This window comes from Myotis lucifugus, unplaced genomic scaffold (assembly GCF_000147115.1).
Source record: "Myotis lucifugus unplaced genomic scaffold, Myoluc2.0 scaffold_37, whole genome shotgun sequence".
Lineage (NCBI taxonomy): Eukaryota > Metazoa > Chordata > Mammalia > Chiroptera > Vespertilionidae > Myotis > Myotis lucifugus.
Window position 1 is genome coordinate 7,400,974 of NW_005871085.1, and position 19,698 is coordinate 7,420,671.

The following is a 19,698-nucleotide window of genomic DNA, read 5'->3' on the forward strand; positions in this document are numbered from 1 at the left end:
TTTTATTGTTCAGATTACATTTGTTCCTCTTCCCCCCCACATAACTCCCCTCCTTCCAGTTCCCGCCCCACCCTCTGCCCTCACTCCCCACCCACTGTCCTCATCCATAGGTGCACGATTTTTGTCCAGTCTCTTCCCGAATCTCCCATTCCCCTTTCCCCCCCAAGAATAGTCAGTCCATTCCCTTTCTATGTCCCTGATTCATTATAATCACCAGTTCATTCTGTACATCAGATTATTTATTCACTTGATTCTTAGATTCACTTGTTGATAGATGCATGTTTGTTGTTCACAATTTGTATCTTTACCTTTTTCTTCTTCCTCTTCTTAAAGGATACCTTTCAGTCTTTCGTGTAATACTGGTTTAGTGGTGATGAACTCCTTTAGCTTTTCCTTATCTGTGAAGCTCTTTATCTGACCTTCAATTCTGAATGATAGCTTTGCTGGATAAAGTACTCTTGGTTGTAGGTTCTTGGTATTCATCACTTTGAATATTTCTTGCCATTCCCTTCTGGCCTGCAAAGTTTCTGTTGAGAAATCAGCTGACAGTCGTATGGGTATTCCCTTGTAGGTAATTGAGTCTCTTTCTCTTGCTGCTTTTAAGATTCTCTCTTTGTCTTTTGCTCTTGGCATTAATAAAAATATATTTTAAGAAAATCTGTGAAAATTTGGTTTTCTACATTCTATGTTTTGATAATTTTTTTATATTTGCAGAGTAAATGGTGCTTAATGTTAAAACTGTTTCTGAGTAAGATGTTAATAGTGTATTTATTGTTCTGTCCATGTAATATGCTAGACAAAGGAATAATACTGAAAAATCATAATGTGGTATTCTATTGTGTTGCAGCTCCACAATTCCCATGCTGCATAAATTAAAATTTTAATTTCTTTTTCTATACAGGTGACTCTACCTCTGGGCAGAGGGCTATCTATCACAGTTTGGGGCTGACTGGAATTCCTATAATCAATGTTAACAACAACTGTTCTACTGGTTCTACTGCTTTGTTTATGGCCCGGCAGCTGATTCAGGGTGGTGAGTAGTGCTTATTAGTTCAGTGCCCTGAAATAGATGTGGGTTTACTGATCCCCTGGCATCATTTCTTCCTTCAATCATCTGAGGGATGGCTTTACAATGTATTTCTTTTTTAAAAAATAACTTTATGGATATGTGATTTATATACTATAAAATTCACCCTGTTAAAGTATACAATTCAGTGTTTTTTAATGTATTCACAGATTTATGCAGCTATCCCCACTATCTAATTTTAGAACATTTTCATCACACCAAAAAGAAACCCTGTACCCATTAGCAGTCACTCCCCAGTTCCCTCTCCCTCCAGCTCCTTCCTACCACTAATCTACTTTCTGTCTCTGTGGATTTACCTATTCTGAACATTATATAAATGGATTCATGTAATTAATATATGGCCTTTTGTGGCTTTCACTTGGCATTATGTTTTCATAGTTCATCCGTGCTGTGGAATGTTACTTGTACTTCATTCCATTTTATGGCCAAGTAAGATTCCATTGTATGGGTGTACCACAATTTGTTTATCCATTTATCAGCTGTTTTCACTTTTTGGCTATTATGAATAATGCTACTATAAACATTTGTGTACACTTTTTTTGTGTGACTTTCAGTTCTCGGGTATATATCATATTTTATATTTCCAAATATTCTTGAATCTGTTTTTTTGGGGGGAAGGGGGCTCTTTTATTAGGTCCTTTATTCTCTTCCACTGACTGATTGTTGACTATTGCTCCATACTCAGTATTTTAGTTGTTGGAGCTTTAGAATGTCATACTGTTTGATAATGCTAGTGTCCCCGTACCCCCTGCCTTGTTATTTTTCTTTTTTTTTTTTTTTAAAGACAACTTTTGTCAATTCTGTCTTGTTTTGCTGTTCTGTTGAACTTTAACATCATTTTTCTTAGGTGCCCCACCCTCCAAAAATAATTCTGTTGAGATTATGATCAGGATTCCTTTTAAAATAAATGTATTTAATGTAATGTTTGAAAATTTAAAATTACTTCTTCGTATTTATTGTTCACTGAAACATATTTCACATTAATCAAGTCTTATTAATATTGAGGATCAAAGAAAGAATTAAACACTTCCTTGATTTTTTTCCCTCTTAACCTAATAGCATTTAATAATTTTCCCTAATTTTTCACTTATTAAAAAATTTACAGGATTATAGTATGTTTTAAAATTTTATATAAATTGACATACTTTTAAAAATTGAAGTATTTAATGTATTTTGTTGAGTGTCTGGAAATAAAATTTTCAAAATAATTACATTTTCTTTCCAGGTGTGGCAGATTGTGTCTTGGCTCTTGGATTTGAGAAGATGGAGAAGGGGTCTCTTTCAGCAACAGTGGGTCTCATTTACTGTTATTTTGGAGTTGTTATGACACTATGAGAGAAGCTTTGCCCATCATACTACCATAGATAGCACCTGTTAATAAGCAACTTAAAACATAATTTGGGCCGAAACCGGTTTGGCTCAGTGGATAGGGCGTCGGCCTGCAGACTGAAAGGTCCTAGGTTTGATTCTGGTCAAAAGCAGTTACCTTGGTTGCGGGCACATCCCCAGTAGGAGATGTGCAGGAGGCAGCTGATCGATGTTTCTCTCTCATCGATGTTTCTGACTCTCTATCTCTCTCCCTTCCTCTCTGTAAAAAATCAATAAAATATATTAAAAACAAACAAACAAACAAAAAACCCCCACATAATTTGGCACAGTTGTTAAATGAGTGGATATAACCCAAAAGCTAAAAGGTGACATTGTATATGTACACATATATCCTGGTATTTTAGAACAGTAAAGTGTGATCGAGATAATTTAGTTCAACCTGTTTATTTTGTGAATGATGAAATGGATGTTCTGAGAGGTTAGATTATTGAATTTGAGATGGACTTATCTAATTAAATTGAAATTCATTTATTTATTCACTCAAAAATTAATTCTATTCAACTAATTGAAGATAATAACATGTGGGACTTCTCTGTTTCTGGTAAGCCAAGTTATTTGAATCAATTCTCCTACTGAATACTTGAATAAAATTTAAACTAGAATATTTGAATAAAATATAAAAAAAAAACCTCTACAGCATCAAAGAGCTAACAATAGAGAGGAATTGCAGGTGAATGCCAAAAAATAAAGATCAGCATTTGAAGGTGCTTTTGCTTTAAAGGCCTTAGCTGATCAGGAAGCTCTGAGCTTCAATTTTGATGGCTCCTAGAATGAAGAGGAAAGTTGTCAAAGCTCAGGAACTCTCCAATATCAGAAGTTAATATCCACTCCCCACATGACAGTGGGACTCTGTAGGGGTAAACTCGTTGGGTAAGGGTGAACCCAGAGTAAAGCTGCCCCCCTTCCCTACTTCCTCTTTTCCCCACTTTCATGAGATTACAGGGAGAATTGCTGGGCACTGAGCAGAACAAAGGGAGGAAAAAGAGAAAGTGGGAAAAAAAATCCCAGAAGAACCTTTTACTGAGAATTAATAAACCATAGGCTATCCTTCACGTAGGATTGCTGCCAAGTCTTGTTACCTGGGTGATCCAAGAAACCTCAAACCATGAACTGAGTCTAAATGGTTCCAGAATGGCAGTAACCTGGGCACTTGACAGAAGCAAATGCAAATTTTCTTCTGGAGGAAGGCATCTTCCTTCTAGGCTTTGAGAACTCTTCAAGTAAATTTTCAAGGACATGCAGTCAAAGAAAACCAAGCATTAAAAAACAAGGCATCATACTTGAGAACCAGGAGAACGAGGCACAGTCAACAACGATCTTTGAAGACGTCATAAACTGGAGTTATTGGATTCAGATTTAGGCATGCTTACTATGCTTAAAGAAATAAAAGACAAGCTTGGAAATAGCTTAAGGGTATAGGAAATTGCAAAAAGAGACATTACTGGCCTGAAAAGAAAAATAAGGGAATTTACAGAAAAGTGAAATAATTCAAAATTCAAAAGATACATTTTTAAAGAAATTATTTTTTAAAAAATAGATTTTTATTGATTTTAGAGAGGGAGAGGGAGAGAGAGAGAGAAACATCAATGATGACAGAGAATCATCAATCGGCTGCCTCCTTGAACATTCCACATTGAAGATCGAGCCTGCAACCCAGGCATGTGCCCTGACTGGGAATCAAACCTTGATGCTCAACCACTGATACACTCAGGCTTGGCATAGTAGTCTCTTACGATCTTTTGTATTTCTGTTGTATTAGTTGTAACTTCTTTTTCTTTTTTTATTTTATTTGAGCCCTTACCTGTCTTAGTGAGTCTTAGATTTATTATTTATAGCATTATTATTTACATTACTAGGGGCCCAGTGCATGAACTCGTGCACCTTGAAAGGAACTGTGGGCCGCGAGGCTGCAGGGGGCACGAGTGGGTCTCAGCCCATCCTCCATGCCCCTGGTCCCTTGTTTGCCTGCAGCCCCGCTCCCACCACTGCCACTGCTCCCATGTGCTGATGGCACTGGCCCCACTCACACCTGCTGACGGTGCAGGGGCAGTGATTGGGACCATCAGCCGGTGCAAGTGGTGGCTGATGCCCCGATCGCCCCTCAGGAACAGGAGGAGGTGGAGAAGCCCTCAACGGCAATCGGGACCAGTGCTGGGTGCCGGCAGCAGGTGCGAGCAGCAGCTCCAGCGCCGGCTGCGGGTGCAAGCGGGGCCGGCACCAGCAGCGGGTGTGAGAGGTGGCTGCCAGTCCCAATTGCCCCCCCAGGAGCAGAGAGAGGTCATTTGATTATTTTTCATGCCATGTTTTTGGTCAAAGTATTTCCTGACTGATATTATTCACATTGTCCATTTTTTGTTTACATTGCACTTAGAATAAGCAAATGTCTTGGTAACACTGTAATAGTTAAAAGAGACACTATCACGTCAAGTGCTTATTAAATTTTGTTTTTTCCTCTCTCAGTCTTCAAACAGTCCTAATCCGATTGATAAACATTTGGAGGTCCTGATGAATAAGTATGAATTATCTTCTGCGCCATTTGCTTCTCAGATATTTGGGAATGCTGGAAAAGAGCACATGGAAAAATATGGTATGTTAAAAAAAACTTTACGGCTTATTGGTTAATACATGTTGTAGACATGTTATATAGATGTGATGGGAAGCAGCGGGTGTTTACTAAGGAACTGTGGAGTGTGCCAGGATATACAACATATAAAATGGTTTTTGCATTAAGTTGAAAAAACAGTCTGTATAGAATTTAGTTGTAGAGAACATATTTATAGATAGGACATCATAGTGGAAGTACCTAGAAATTGAAATCAGAAATTGAAATAGGAAAACTAATATAAATCTTGTCTGCTTTAATTGTGGACTACAAATTAGTTTGAAAATAATGAGACTCAAAGCTTGCTCTTGGTAATAGATTTATATAGGGAAATTTAATTTCTAGTACAAATTTTATTCTTAGTAACAGGTTTTTATTGTCAAGTTTTATTCTTAGTACATTATCATCTGTCATTCCATAGTATTTTGTGAGATTTAACTTTCATGGTTGATTTTTCTTTTATAGCTAGACATAATAATTTTTTGACTGATGGTCAATAATTGGCCTGTTGTAGCCAGTTAAAGCATGGGATAATACAGATAGGATTTTTATTTTTCACTGTATGACTCTCAACCAGTGCCTTGTTGTGTATTGTGAGATAAGAAAGAAAATTTTCATGCTTGAAAGTCCAGCACTCCTATTCTTTTTTTATTGATTTTAGAGAAGAAGAGAGATAGATAGATAGATAGATAGATAGATAAATAAATAGAGAAACATCAATGATGAAAGAAAATCATTGATCAGCTGCCTCCTGCATGCCCCACAGTGGAGATTGTGCCTGCAACTGGGCATATGTCCTGAGTGGGAATTGAACCATGACCTCCTAGTTCATAGGTCGATGCTCAACCACTGAGCCATGCCAACCAGACCAGCATTCCTATTCTTTGTAGGAAAAATATGCTAAGTTTGATAGCCAAAATAAGGAATCAAAAAGGAAAACATCTTCAAGGAGGAATGGTGGCATTGTGTTAAGAAGCACTGCCAGTCTTTGGCTATAGAAATTTTCTTTTTTGTGCCAGTTTCTTACCATTTGTAACTCAGTCTGTTTCAATCTTGCTTCCCTCCTTTCTCAAGGCTACCATTGATCACCATGTTGCCATATCCAGTAAATACTTTTCAAACCTGATTGAATAGACCTCAGAAGCATTAAACCCTTTTGATCACTTTTAAAAAATTATCTTCTCTTGGCTTCTATGACACCTCATTCTCCTGGGTTTTTTTTTTCTCCTGTTTTTTCTTACCTCTTTGGCTATTCCCTGTCCATTTATTTTTAATTAAATAATTCACTTAAGACATTATTGAGCTCTCATTATATTTCAGGCTCTGTTGTAGGCACTAGAATATAGCAGTATGTCAGTCAGATTTTACTGTGTAATAAACCCCTCCAAAACCCAGTGATTTTAAACAACAGTTATTTATGATATAGTTTACAAGTGTGTAGATTGACTGGGAGCCAGCTCTTCTTGTCTGGGTTAATCATATGACTGGAGGTTGGTTACAGGCTCTGTTCTAGTCTTATTTGACTGGGTCATATGTCTCGCCTCCTCCACCTTGGGCTAGAGGACCAGGCCTGGCATATTCTTTTCATGGTGAAGGCAGAAGCACCAGAGAGTAATCTGCAAAATGCAAGTCCTTTTGAGACTTACGTTGTTAACTAGAGCAAGTCACGTGGCAAACTTGCAATCAAGGGATAGGGAAATGTACTCCACTTCTTTTTTTTCTTCTCATTAAATCGTTATTGTTCAGATTATTACAGTTGTTCCTCTTTTTCCCCCCCATAGTTCCCCTCCACCCGTTCCCACTCCACCCTCTGCCGTTACCACCCCCGCCCCACTGTCCTCATCCATAGGTGTACGTTTTTTGTCCAGTCTCTTCCTGCACCCCCACACCCCTTTCCCCCCGAGAATTGTCAGTCCACTCCCTTTCTATGCCCCTGATTCTATTATATTCACCGGTTTATTCTGTTCACTTGATTTTTAGATTCACTTGTTGATAGATGTGTATTTGTTGTTTATAATTTTTATCTTTACCTTTTTCTTCTTCTTCCTCTTCTTAAAGAATACCTTTCAGCATTTCATATATTACTGGTTTGGTGGTGATGAACTCCTTGAGCTTTTTCTTATCTCTGAAGCTCATTATCTGACCTTCAATTCTGAATGATAGCTTTGCTGGGTAAAGTAATCTTGGTTGTAGGTTCTTGCTGTTCATCACTTTGAATATTTCTTGCCACTCCCTTCTGGCCTGCATAGTTTCTGTTGAGAAATCAGCTGACAGTCGGATGGGCACTCCCTTGTAGGTAACTGACTGTTTTTTTCTTGCTGCTTTTAAGATTCTCTCTTTGTCTTTTGCTCTTGGCATTTTAATTATGATGTGTCTTGGTGTGGTCCTCTTTGGATTCCTTTTGTTTGGGGTTCTCTGCACTCCCTGGACTTATAAATCTATTTCTTTCACCAGGTAGGGGAAGTTTTCTGTCATTATTTCTTCAAATAGGTTTTCAATATCTTGCTCTCTCTCTTCTCTGGCACCCCAATAATTAGGATGTTGGTTCGCTTGAAGTTTTCCCAGAGGCTCCTTACACTATCTTCATATTTTTGGATTTTTTCTTCTTTTTGCTTTTCCGGTTGGGTGTTTTTTACTTCTTCCTATTTCAAATCTTTGACTTGATTCTTGCGATCTTCTAGTCTGCCATTGGATCTCTGTATAATATTCTTTATTTCAGTCAGTGTATGCTTAATTTCTAGTAGGTCCTTTTTCATATCCTCTAGGGTCTCACTAAATTTATTGGCGGTTTCTAGAAAATTCTTGAAAAACCTTATATCCGTGGTTTTGAACTCTATATCCAGTAGTTTGCTTTCCTCCATTTCTGTCATTTGTGACCTATTTCTTTGTCTCCGCATTTTGGCTGCTTCCCTGTGTTGATAGAGGGGCCCTAGGTGTCCTATAGGGCCCAGTGGCTCAGCCTCTCCAATTACCTGAGGTGGACACTCTTGGTGCACCCCTTTGTGGGCTGTGTGCACAGTCTTGTTGTAGTTAAGCCTTGATTGTAGTTGGTATCACTGGGAGGAATTGACCTTCAGGCCAATTGGCTGTGAGAATCAGCTGTGTCTACAGTGGGAGAACTTCTGTGCTGAAGACACCCTTAGGGGCAAGACTTGCTTCAGTGGGGCTTTGGTGCTCACTGAGTCTGCCCCCTGAGTGTGTCCCTTATGGATCTGAGGAGTTGTAATCTGGATGGTCCCACTCTGACCACTGGGTACACTGGCTCTTGGATCTCTAAGGAGGTGCTAATTTAGCCTCTGCCTGAGGCTACCCAGCAGGATCTATGGAGAGATCTGCAGATTCCCCTTCCTTGTTTGGGGTTTGGAGGTGCCTAGATGAGGCCCAGCTGTGAAGCAATGCAAGCTGCTGTGGGGCCTTGGGCCTTCTTTTGGAAGTTCTGGGTCTCTCTGACCCAGCTGCAGTTTGTTAGGTAATTTTAGATTGCAAAGGGCCAAGGCATTTATATGCAAAAGCCTCTGGGCACAGCTTGGGTGGGGCGGGGTCTCAGGGAATCAACAGGGCGGAGCAAACAGCTATGGCTGATCCTCAGCCCTGTCGTAAGAGACCCTGGGTCTCAGGGTCCCATGGTAATTGCTGTAAGCACCTCTGAGAGAAAGCCGCCCTCGAGTTGCACCTGCTGCCAGACAGTCCAGTTTCTCCCTATATATGTCTGGGTCCCCAGAGACTCGCCTGGAACTGGAGTTCAGAACAGTTGGGAGCTTGTGTCTCCCTCCCGATTGAAAAAGACATCCGCGTCCTCAGTTGCTAGTCCTTTCTGCGTGCGCCTCCGTAACTCTGTACTTTACTTCCACACCTCCTCTGAGTCTCAGTGTGCTTTTCTCTTTCCTTCTAGTTGTAGAATTTCCACTCAGCCAGCCTTCCTGTGGTTCTGGATGATGTCCGTTTTGTCTTTCAGTTGTATTTTTGAAGTGGTTGTGCGAGGCAGCAATTTCCGGTGTTTACCTATGCCGCCATCTTGGTTTCTCGACTCCACTTCTTTTGTGGTAGGAAACTGCAAAATCAGACCTCCATGGACATTCAGGAGGAAAAAAGAATTAGATACATTAATGCATTCATCCACAGGCAATAAACAAATAGATGAGATTTGAGGTTTTTGCTTAAATTTCTAGTAGGGGAGAGACAATGATACATGAAAAAACAAAGACAGTTTCAGATAATTACTAGTCCTGTGAAGAAAATAAAACAAGGTAATATACTTGTGGATAGTGGGGAGCAAACAGATAGTCAGTGATGGCCTCTGTTTTGGGGGTCAAGAATAGAGTTGGGTGTTTAGTTATTTCTGATTTATCCCATTGATGAATTTTGTTGGAGACTATTTGGATCCAGCATTATAGTAGTCCTCCCATCTTCAGGTTTGGTGAGAGTGCCTTTTTAATTTTCTAATCCAGTTTTTGGTAGAAATATTAATTGGAGCAGCTTTGAGTCTCAGGCTTTCCTGAGACTCAAAGCTTCCAAGTCTTCCTCTTATTTAACTTGGTGTCTAACCAGGCACTCATGCACTCATTACATCAGGTTAGCGGTTAGTTAGCACTAGATATTTTTCTCTAGGATTATATTCATTAACCAATGTCTGTTATTTCCCAGTGTGTGTTCCATGGGATATTAAGCTGATAAAATGCCCCATAATGTGAGTCAGTTAGTCAGGGAACTGCTTCATAGTTTAACCCCCTGTTGAGCAGTCTTAATACATAATTTGGAGCAATAGTAAAGGCTCCGAATATCTTGCTGTAAAGAAATCCATTTAATTCTGTTTAAGCCAATATTATCTCAACTTGACAGAAGAATTCTTACATTTTTAGCAACACCAAAAAGAAAAGCCCCCTCAAAAAGAAAAGAAAAAATCCAAATCCACACTACAGTATTTCCTTATCTTATCCCAAAAGATGTCCTAAAAATTGTCTTGCTGATATCCAGATACCAAGTTTCCTTTTATCTTCTCATCAGTCCAGTAAAAAAGCTATTAATATGATGTGGCTTGTTCTTTGTGGCTGCCTCCTGATCACAACTCTTATTGGTATGAGGTCACAATGTGGATGGAATCTCCCTTATTCCCTTTTTAAAATTAGAATTGAGAGAAAAGATTGCCTCAAATATATTTATGTCATTTCTGCTCCGAAGATCATTCTCTTTGACAGGGAAGATAGAGATAAAACAGAATTGAGGACTTTCCATATTACTGTGACATTTTAAAAAGTATGTTATTTTGAATTTTTTTATTTCAGGGAGAGAAAGGGAGAGGGAAAGAGAGATGGAAACATCAACGATGAGAGAGAATCATCGATTGGCTGCCTCCTGCACCCCCCCCCCCCCCACCAGGGATTGAACCCACAACCCCGGGCAGGTGCCCTGCCTGGGAATCGAACCGTGACTTTCAGGTTCATGGGTTGATGCTCAACCACTGAGCCACACTGGCTTGGCTACTGTGACATTTTTAACATGATATTATTAGCTCCAGTCAGTGGACTTTTTCTCTTCTTTGGTCTTTTTTTTTTTTAAATATATTTTATTGATTTTCTACAGAGAGGAAGGGAGAGAGATAGAGAGTTAGAAACATCGATGAGAGAGAAACATCGATCAGCTGCCTCCTGCACATCCCCCACTGGGGATGCGCCCGCAACCCAGGTACATGCCCTTGACCGGAATCGAACCTGGGACCTTTCAGTCCGCAGGCCGACGCTCTATTCACTGAGCCAAACCGGCTTCGGCTTCTTTGGTCTTTTTAGCTTTAGAGGAGAATTCAATTCATTTTACAAATTTTACTTCATTAATGTGCCTGCTTTTGTTTTCTTGACACTATTTTTTAAACTTTCTGTTAAAGAATTTGAAAAGCATACACATTCCTTGTTAGGACGTAACTTCTCAAAAGACCCTTCTGCCTTATCATAGGAAAGAAGAAGAGCAGGCCCTGGAGCGTGGTGTGAGTTGTAAAATTCACTTCATCTGGGGGCACTGGGATGTTTTGGCAGATTTCCTGAAAAAGTGCTGGCAGTGCTTTCTTGTCTTAAAACCAATGTGGTCCCAGGCTATATTTTCTAGTTTTTGAACTTGGACCTTACTTATAGTAGGTAGAATAGGTCAGTTTGAATTATTTTCATATTATCAGGATGGGTTTACAGTTGTGAGTACACAAAACAGTTTATTCTTGTATTATTATTTATTAATTATTGTATTATTTTTCATAAGAACAACTATATACCTACTTCCCCCCCATGCTTATTATTTGATTCAACTCATTAAATATACTCAAGTTTAATGATTAAGAAATATTTGTTGAGGAAATAATGTTGACATCTTCAATCCTGATAGCTGTGCAAGGGAAAATGTAGGAATATTTAGCAGGATACTGAGTACCATTGCAACATGTGCTCACAAGTGGTAGAAAAACATTAAGTCACTAATAGATATTTGCTTTCTCCATAGGAACTAAAGCTGAACACTTTGCAAAAATTGGATGGAAAAATCATAAACACTCAGTTAATAACCCGTAAGTATTTCAGATATATGAAATACAGTGAAAATCTGGGTTATCCTGTTATATAACATGCAACTTTAGTAATGTATTTTAATTATGCTACTGTCATTAACTCTTACTCTGGGAAAATAATATGGTTATTCATATCCTAAAAAATATGAATAAAGTAAAATTACATCATGTGTATTACACAGATCATTAATCTTTGAATCCCCTAGTGCCTAACACAATGCCTGACGCATAGCATGTACTTAATGGTTGCTAAATAAAACTGGTTCACTGACAATTGAATTAGTGCCACGTAACTAGAATCTATACAAAAGCAATATGACCAGGCAATAAAGAATAATGCCAACTCTGTGTCACTGTGTTAGATACTTTTATGTACATATTCATTTCATCTTCTCAAGGACCCTATAAGGTAGGTATTTTTGTTCCCATTTTATAGACGAGGAAAATGAGGCTTACAGAAATTAGGTAACTTGCTCAGAATCATTCTAAGTACTGGCAAAATAATGTTTATATTTTCCTTCTAGATTTTAAACTCTTTGAGGGGAAGAGTCATCTGTTATCTTTAGCACAAAGTTTGGAACATAATAACTGCTCAGTAAATTGTTTCTGAATTATTAAACAAACTAGAGGCCTGGTGCATGAAATTCATGCACTCAGGGTGGGTCCCTCAGTCCAGCCTGCACCCTGTAGCAGTCTGGGAGCCCTCGGGAGATGTCCAACTGATGGCTTAGGCCCGCTTCCCTTGAGGATCGGGCCTAAGACATCAGTCAGACATCCTTAGCATTGCCACAGAGGCAGGAGAGGCTCCCACCACCGCCACTGAGCTCACCAGCTGTGAACCTGGCTTCTGGCTGAGTGGCGCTCCCCCTGTGGGAGCATACTGACCATCAGGGGTCAGCTCCTGCATTGAGCATCTGCCCCCTGGTGGTCAGTGTGCATCATAGCGACCAGTTGTTCCTCAGTTCAGTCAATTTGCATATTAGGGTTTTATTATATAGGATTGTGCCATATTTAATACACATAAAACCACAATAAGGAAAATTTTATACCATAAATAGATTATTACCACATATTCCTAGTACTTCTTCTCATTCAGCTACTTTAAAATTGATGTTTGAATTTAGATCATATCTAATTAACAAATATCTAATTAACGAATATTGAATTCGATGCTCTAGATTGAAGGGTATTTTGTAAAATATCTAAAGGTATTGTGAAAGCTTTAGTAAATTCCTGTTCCTTATGGTAAAATCCAAATTCCTTCATGACATAATAAGGCTGTTATAATTTGGCCCCATTCTACTACTTTCCTGGATATTCCCAATCTCTAGCCTCACCAGATTACTTGGTTTTTCCTAAATGTACTATTTAGGACTTGCTTCTGTGTTTTTACTTATGCTGTTAGCTCTACCCGGTATATCCTTCTGCCATTCTTTTGTTTGGTGAAACAGACAATCTCCTTACCCATCAAGTCACAACCCAAATATCATTGCTTCTCTTAATACCTTATGAATTATTTTTTTCTCATGAGCTTCATTGCCTCACATTGCCTCACATTATATCATATTTAGTTACTTATGAGTCTTTCTCCTCTGATGATGATGATTTTTGATATTGCTTTAGCTGCTAGTGATGCAGCAATGAATAAGACAGATAAGTTTCTTGTTTGCATGGATCTTCCATTACATTTTATAAGTTCTCCATTTTGTTGAGTAGACAAATGTTATTTCTGCATGTTAGTCTTACTATTTAAAACTCTTTGAAACAGCCAAGAATTTCTAGGTTTGGCTCAGAAATTTCAGGTGCTAACTTCTTGCTTTGTTTGGCTAGTGAAGAAAGAGAATCCTGTGTTTGCTGACCAGTCATTAGAGGGACCCTGTTATATATTTCTAAGAAGGTTGAACTAAGAAACTGTTCTCAAGTGCTTCCTCACAAGCTATAAGAATAATGAAAGGCAGAGAGAATCTGTGATAAGTAGTATAGCATTAGAGATAACCCAGGCCACTTGGCCTTCAGACCTGTGTCTGTCACCTCCTCCTACTTGTCCCACAGTACTGCAGAGTCAGCGTGTTCATAGAGAATTTATCATTTCCCCCCAACCCTGTTTCCCGCCAGTATTCTTCATCAATGCGAGTGACATAACATATACCTAATTATTCAAGACAGTAGAAGTCGTCCTTGACTTTGCCACCTCCCTCAGTGTCCCATGTGAGTTGCAGATGATTTGGGGATGGATAGAATCCGGCCTCCATACTATCTTTTGAGTCCAATTTGTATGTTAGCTCCTTATTTTTTCTTGCTGTACTTAATGCCCCAATTTCTCAGTTGGTTAACTTGTCTTTTCACTATCCCTTTTCAAAATTATAAGTCTGATCATGTCACTTCCCAGCTCAATATCCTTTAGTCGTTTCTCATTGTTTTCAGTATAAAATGTAAACACCATCTATTGTCCTCTCATGATCTCATCCTCATTCATTTCTTCTTTCCCATATATTTAAAAAAAAATTGTAAGAGTATATTTGAGCCAAACTAATGACATATGCAGGGGAGCAGGATCTCAATGCTCCTTTTCGCCATCTTCTTCACCTTGCCTCCACATTGCCTCCCAAACGCCGTGCCCTAGCTTCAGTGAACTGTTTCACCTCAAGAGGTTTTGCGTGTGCTGATCCGTTTGTCAGGAATTCTCTCTTCTTCTTACTTACTTAATTTTATAGAGGAAGCTCCTTCTTATATCTGGGTTTGGTGCACATCTTGTGTACTCCCATGACACCCTGTATTACATTTCTATTGTGGCTTTTATTGCATTGTATTAAAATGGCATATTTGTTTTCATGGATTCAGACTGAGTTCCTTGGTAGTGACTGTGTTTATGTCCCCAGTGCCTAGCACAGGTTCTGGCACAAATAAGGTATTTTTTGAAAGTTGGTGATAGTCACAGTTAACTTTAGAAGCAAAGGTGTAGACACGTATGTAGATGTTAGTTACACGAGCTCTATTTCTAAACATTTGAATTGCTTATTCCACGCAAGTTGAAGTTTACTTTTAGAAACTCCCTGATAGTGTTTATTGCTGCTGCTATTTTCACCAGAGCAATATCTGAAACCATCTGATTACATTGTTGGAGGAGCCAGAGGGGATAACAGTAATTTTTTTCTTTGCAGTAATCAGAAAGGAAATGTGTGTTTTTAAAAAATATATATATTTATTGATTTCAGAGGGGAAGGGAGAGGGAGAGAGATAGAAGATCAATGATGAGAGAAGAATCATTGATTAGCTGCCTCCTGCATGCCTCACACTGGGGATGGAGCCCGCAACCCAGGCAGAGAATTGAACCGTGACCTCTTGGTTCATAGGTCAATGCTTAACCACTGAGCCATGGGCAGAAAGGAAATGTGTTTTGAAGAATGCAGATAGTTTATTATAGGTTTTGTCTATTTATTTAAGAACATCATTAAACAGAATTGCATAGTATCATCACCACAAAAGTTAGCCAAATGCAAGTCAGTTAATTTTGCTTTTAAGGAACTAGTGTTTTATAATTCCCCAGGAAAAAGAAATGGTATTCTATTTTAACCTCCAACCTGTCTGACACCATCTGGGTGTACTGTAGTGCAGTTGTGGCACTAACCACCTGGAGTTACTGCAGACACCATGAATTACGGACTCAGTCCTCCACAAGACTGCCCTCTCAGGTCAGATGCCAGCTGCAAGTAGGGTTCACGGGCCATCTGTACTTTTGACCAGTGAGCTATAAATTAGGGGTTCCCATGACCCTATCCGGTTCGATAATTCACTAGACTGACTCACAGAGCTCAGGAAAATGCGGTGTCTATGATGACAGTACAGATAGTTCCCAACTCCGACTTAATGATTTTTTAACCTAACCGTGGTATGAAAGTAATACACATTCAGTAGAAACTGGCTAGGCTACACTATTATGTTCAGTGGATTAAATGCATTTTTGATGTAAGATATTTTCAATTTACAATGGGTTTATTGGGATATTTTCAACTTACAATGGGATGTGATGCCATTATAAGTTGAGGAACATCTCTATTATTATAAAGGATACAGCTCATGCTCGGCTGGCATGGCTCAGTGGTTGAATGTCGACCTATGAACCAGGAGGTCATGGTTCCATTCCTGGTCAGGGCATATACCCAGCACATACAGGTTGCGGACTCCATCCCGTGTGGGGTGTGCAGGAGGCAGCCGATCAGTGATTCTCTCCCATCATTGATGTTTCTCTCTCTCTCTCTCTCTCTCTCTCTCTCTCCCCATTACCTCTCTGAAATCAATAAAAATATATTTAAAATAAAAAATAAAGGATACAACTTGGGAACAGCCAGATAAAGAGGCACATAGGGTGAGGTCTGGGAGGGTTCTTAATGCAGACCTTCCATGCCCTCTCCCCCACGGAGGGCATATCCATATATTTCAGTGCTCACCAACCAGGAAACTCCACCAAGTTCATTGTCTATGTTTTTATTGGGGCTTCATTATGCAGGCATACTCAGTTGAATCATTGGCCACTTGATTGAACTCAAACTCCTGCCCCCTCTTCTCCCTGGGGTCAAACTGGCTGAAAAGTCCCAACCCTGTATTCACAAGGTTAGTCTTTCTCTTTCTGGTGAGCAGACCCTTGTGCCCCACCCACCAACAAGAGGCCCACAAGAATCACCTTATTAGCATAATGAAGACACTTATCACTCAGGAAACTCCAAGGGTTTTAGAAGCTCCATGAGGGTAACCCAGGACAAAAATTAGTCAATTTTTTTGTTGTACAGCATGTGGTATTTTGAAGTTAGGATTTTAAAAAAATTCAATTCAAAGGACTTGTTTATTAAAGGTTAAAATTGTTTATAAAAGCCCATCTTTTGGTTGTGAAAAGAATACTTACATATTATTCTCCCTTTAACTTCTAGACCAGAACATCTTCGATAAAAAAATTGTAATTGCTCCCTAACATTCTATAACTACTTGTTTTGCATTTAGGTATTCCCAGTTCCAAAAGGAATACAGTTTAGATGAAGTGATGACTTCTCGAAAAGTTTTTGATTTTCTGACTATCTTACAATGTTGGTAAGAAAAACATTTTAATATTTAATTGAAGTTATTGCTTCTCCCTCCCCCACTTGGGTAAACCTTAGGCTCTGTATCTGGATATATCTTTACTGTATCTCTTTCTCTAGAACTACCAATGTGTTATCAGTGGGGTGTTCTCTGTGTCCCCACCTGTTGCTGGTGGGAGTGGGCTTCTTGCAATGTCACAAGAAAAGGAATTTTCTGAGACTCCTGTGGGAGAATGAGGGATATTTATTTGCGTGGGATTAGACCCCTGAGTTTCCGAGGTCCCATCTCCCTCCGTCCCGCCAAGGAAACCGTCGAGCTGTGTCTTCAGCAGAGCTAGGATTCTAGTCACTGCCCGGAGCCCCCGTTCCATATTTGCACAGTCCAGTCTAGCATCAGGCCAGCTGAGCTTGTGTTCCCAGCTGCAGTTCATTGTGTGCGGGGTTCGCATGGCCATGGGCCTTGTGGCTCCTATGGCCACATGGCGATGGAGGGAACATGGAGAAGTGCAAGGAAGCAGGAGCAAAGCAAGGGGAGCAAGAGATAGAATTCCTTTGTCTGAGGATTTTATTTTATTTATTTATTTTTTAAATATATTTTATTGATTTTTTACAGAGAGGAAGGGAGAAGGATAGAGAGTTAGAAACGTCGATGAGAGAGAAACATCAATCATCTGCCTCCTGCACACTCCCTGCTGGGTATGTGCCCGCAACCAAGGTACATGCCCTTGACGGGAATCAAACCTGGGACCCTTGAGTCTGCAGGCCGACACTATCCACTGAGCCAAACCAGTTAGGGCTGTCTGCGGATTTTAACCTTCTAAGATTTCCCATGCTTGCAGTGGCTCCACTCCCTCTAGCCATTTTCTTCGTCTAGGCAAGATTGACAGGCAAACACCTTCCCTAACTGTTAGGACTATAGGGCAGTACAAGAGGCAGTACACCGTCTGAGGTGGCTGTTTAGCCTACTGAGCACCACCGTGCTCATCTTTCACCTACGTCACCCCCACCCCCACTTTACTTTGTCCGGTCCCTTCCCCCAGTGATCTGCAGGGAACAGACTGGTGGTTTCCTGGGGAATGTGGAATTGCAGCTTCCTGGTGAGGCTGCCCCGATGGACATGCTTATAATGTCTGGCCTTCTCTTTGCTCCTCTCTATTATTAATAACTAGCTAATTACAAGGGTAACAAATGTAGTCCTCACTCTGGAGTGAGTACCCTTACTTCCTTCTCCTGCTTAGAGAAGACTGTCTCTTCTCTTGGAAAATTACATATTTTACTTTCTTCTCTCATGACTCCTACCTACTTCATTTTAAGTGTATTTATTCATTTAAATATGACTTAGGCGGCCACTGAAGTCCCCAGATTTTTCCCTTTGTTTTCTCTGCTGTATGCTTCTACTGTAGGAAATTTTACTCTACCATAGTAGCTAAGAGTAAGCATAAACCAAGAAAAAATCATAGCTCTAATAATAATGGTAACAGTTACATCTTGAAAATTGCCTGACAATATTTATTTCCTAGAATACTGAGTTAGTACTGCATAGGTCCTGCCTGTGCCTAGTTATCACCTGGTTGCGTCCTGGAGATACTGGCTGGGGTGCAAGTGAACAAGTGGGGCCAGCTTTTATCTGTTTCCATATGAGGGTGTGCCCATGGATGAAGTCCAGCTGAACTCGCAGAAGGCTTAATCATTTGCCACCTCCCTTCATAGCTTACTCTAAAGGAAAAGATCTATTTTGAGGAGATCTCAAAAGTCTTAACCAAAGCATGGACTTTCTGGTATCCTCTATTCCATCCTTTCCCAGTTTTCAAAAGGATTCCAATTCTGAGTTGTTTGGGAGACAGCAGAGTTGGAGCTAGTTAGCCCTATGGCAGAATCTGTACTATACCGGGATAGGAATGGCCTTGTATACTTCTCAGAAGTCACCAGAAGAGGCTTCATGTACCTACAAAAGCAAGTCCAGGCTTCTTTGCACTAAGAACTTTTCGAGCGAGATTCTCAGAGACCGAGCAGTGACTGACAGCATTTAAGTTCTTGATAGAGGTTCAGCCCTCAGGAGGGAAGCATATGTAAGATTTAACTGTAGATATTACAAAGAAGACCATCCAGTGACCATCAAGCCCACTCAGCCTCTTATCCCAGAAAGAACCCCTCGTCTGAAATCTTAGGGTTGAGGTGGACCAGGTGTAATAATTACTTTTACCTCCTCGCAGTCCCACTTCCGATGGTGCTGCAGCGGCAATTTTGGTGAGTGAAGAATTTGTACAGAAGTACGGCCTTCAGTCCAAAGCTGTGGAGATTGTGGCACAGGAGATGATGACTGATTTGCCAAGCTCATTTGAAGAAAATAGCGTTATTAAAATGGTACATCTAAAGTTCTGTCTTATTAATTAATCAAGGAGTTTTGTTTAAGAATTTCAAGGTTGCTATAGGCTCTGGATATAATTTACTTGAAAAACAGTCTAGGAAATCTAATATTATAACCCATCCTTAAGAATCTGTTAGGGGAAAATAACTGATGAGAATATATGCTTCCTGGGATAGAGTTATACATCATTATATGATAATGTTTCATTAACTAGACATGCTTTTTATTTGTATTTTGAATTGGTTAAATATGCTCAGAGTTCCAATCTTACAGAGTTAAGGGGAAAACAAAGATGTTTTCAGGGAACTTTATTGACACTTCAAAAAAATTATTCTTAAATATATTTTTATTGATTTCAGAGAGGAAGGGAGAGGAGAGAGAGATAGAAATATCAGTGATGAGATAGAATCATTGATAGGCTGCCTCCTGCACACCCCACACTAGGGATCGAGCCTGCAACCCAGGCATGTGCCCTGACCAGAAATCGAACCATGACTTCCTGATTCATAGGCTGGCACTCAACCACTGAGCCACACCAGTTGGGTGACACTTCAAAAATCTTTATTGAAGGTTAAGTACAAAATGGAGAAAATAAAAAATATGAGAATTCAGACCTAGAGTTAGTTGGATATTTGA

The 19,698-nt window shown here is 39.7% G+C and overlaps 1 protein-coding gene across 1 annotated transcript in view; it reads left to right on the forward strand.

Moving 5' to 3' along the window:
• Nucleotides 1–19,698, forward strand: part of SCP2 (sterol carrier protein 2) — an 89,544-nt gene that overhangs the window by 1,473 nt on the left and 68,373 nt on the right. Inside the window, exons 2-7 of the mRNA XM_014454659.2 lie at nucleotides 902–1,033; nucleotides 2,313–2,377; nucleotides 4,937–5,063; nucleotides 11,559–11,622; nucleotides 16,618–16,704; nucleotides 18,908–19,058. Coding sequence (XP_014310145.2) covers nucleotides 902–1,033; nucleotides 2,313–2,377; nucleotides 4,937–5,063; nucleotides 11,559–11,622; nucleotides 16,618–16,704; nucleotides 18,908–19,058 — 626 coding nt within the window. The remainder of the gene's footprint in view (nucleotides 1–901; nucleotides 1,034–2,312; nucleotides 2,378–4,936; nucleotides 5,064–11,558; nucleotides 11,623–16,617; nucleotides 16,705–18,907; nucleotides 19,059–19,698) is intronic.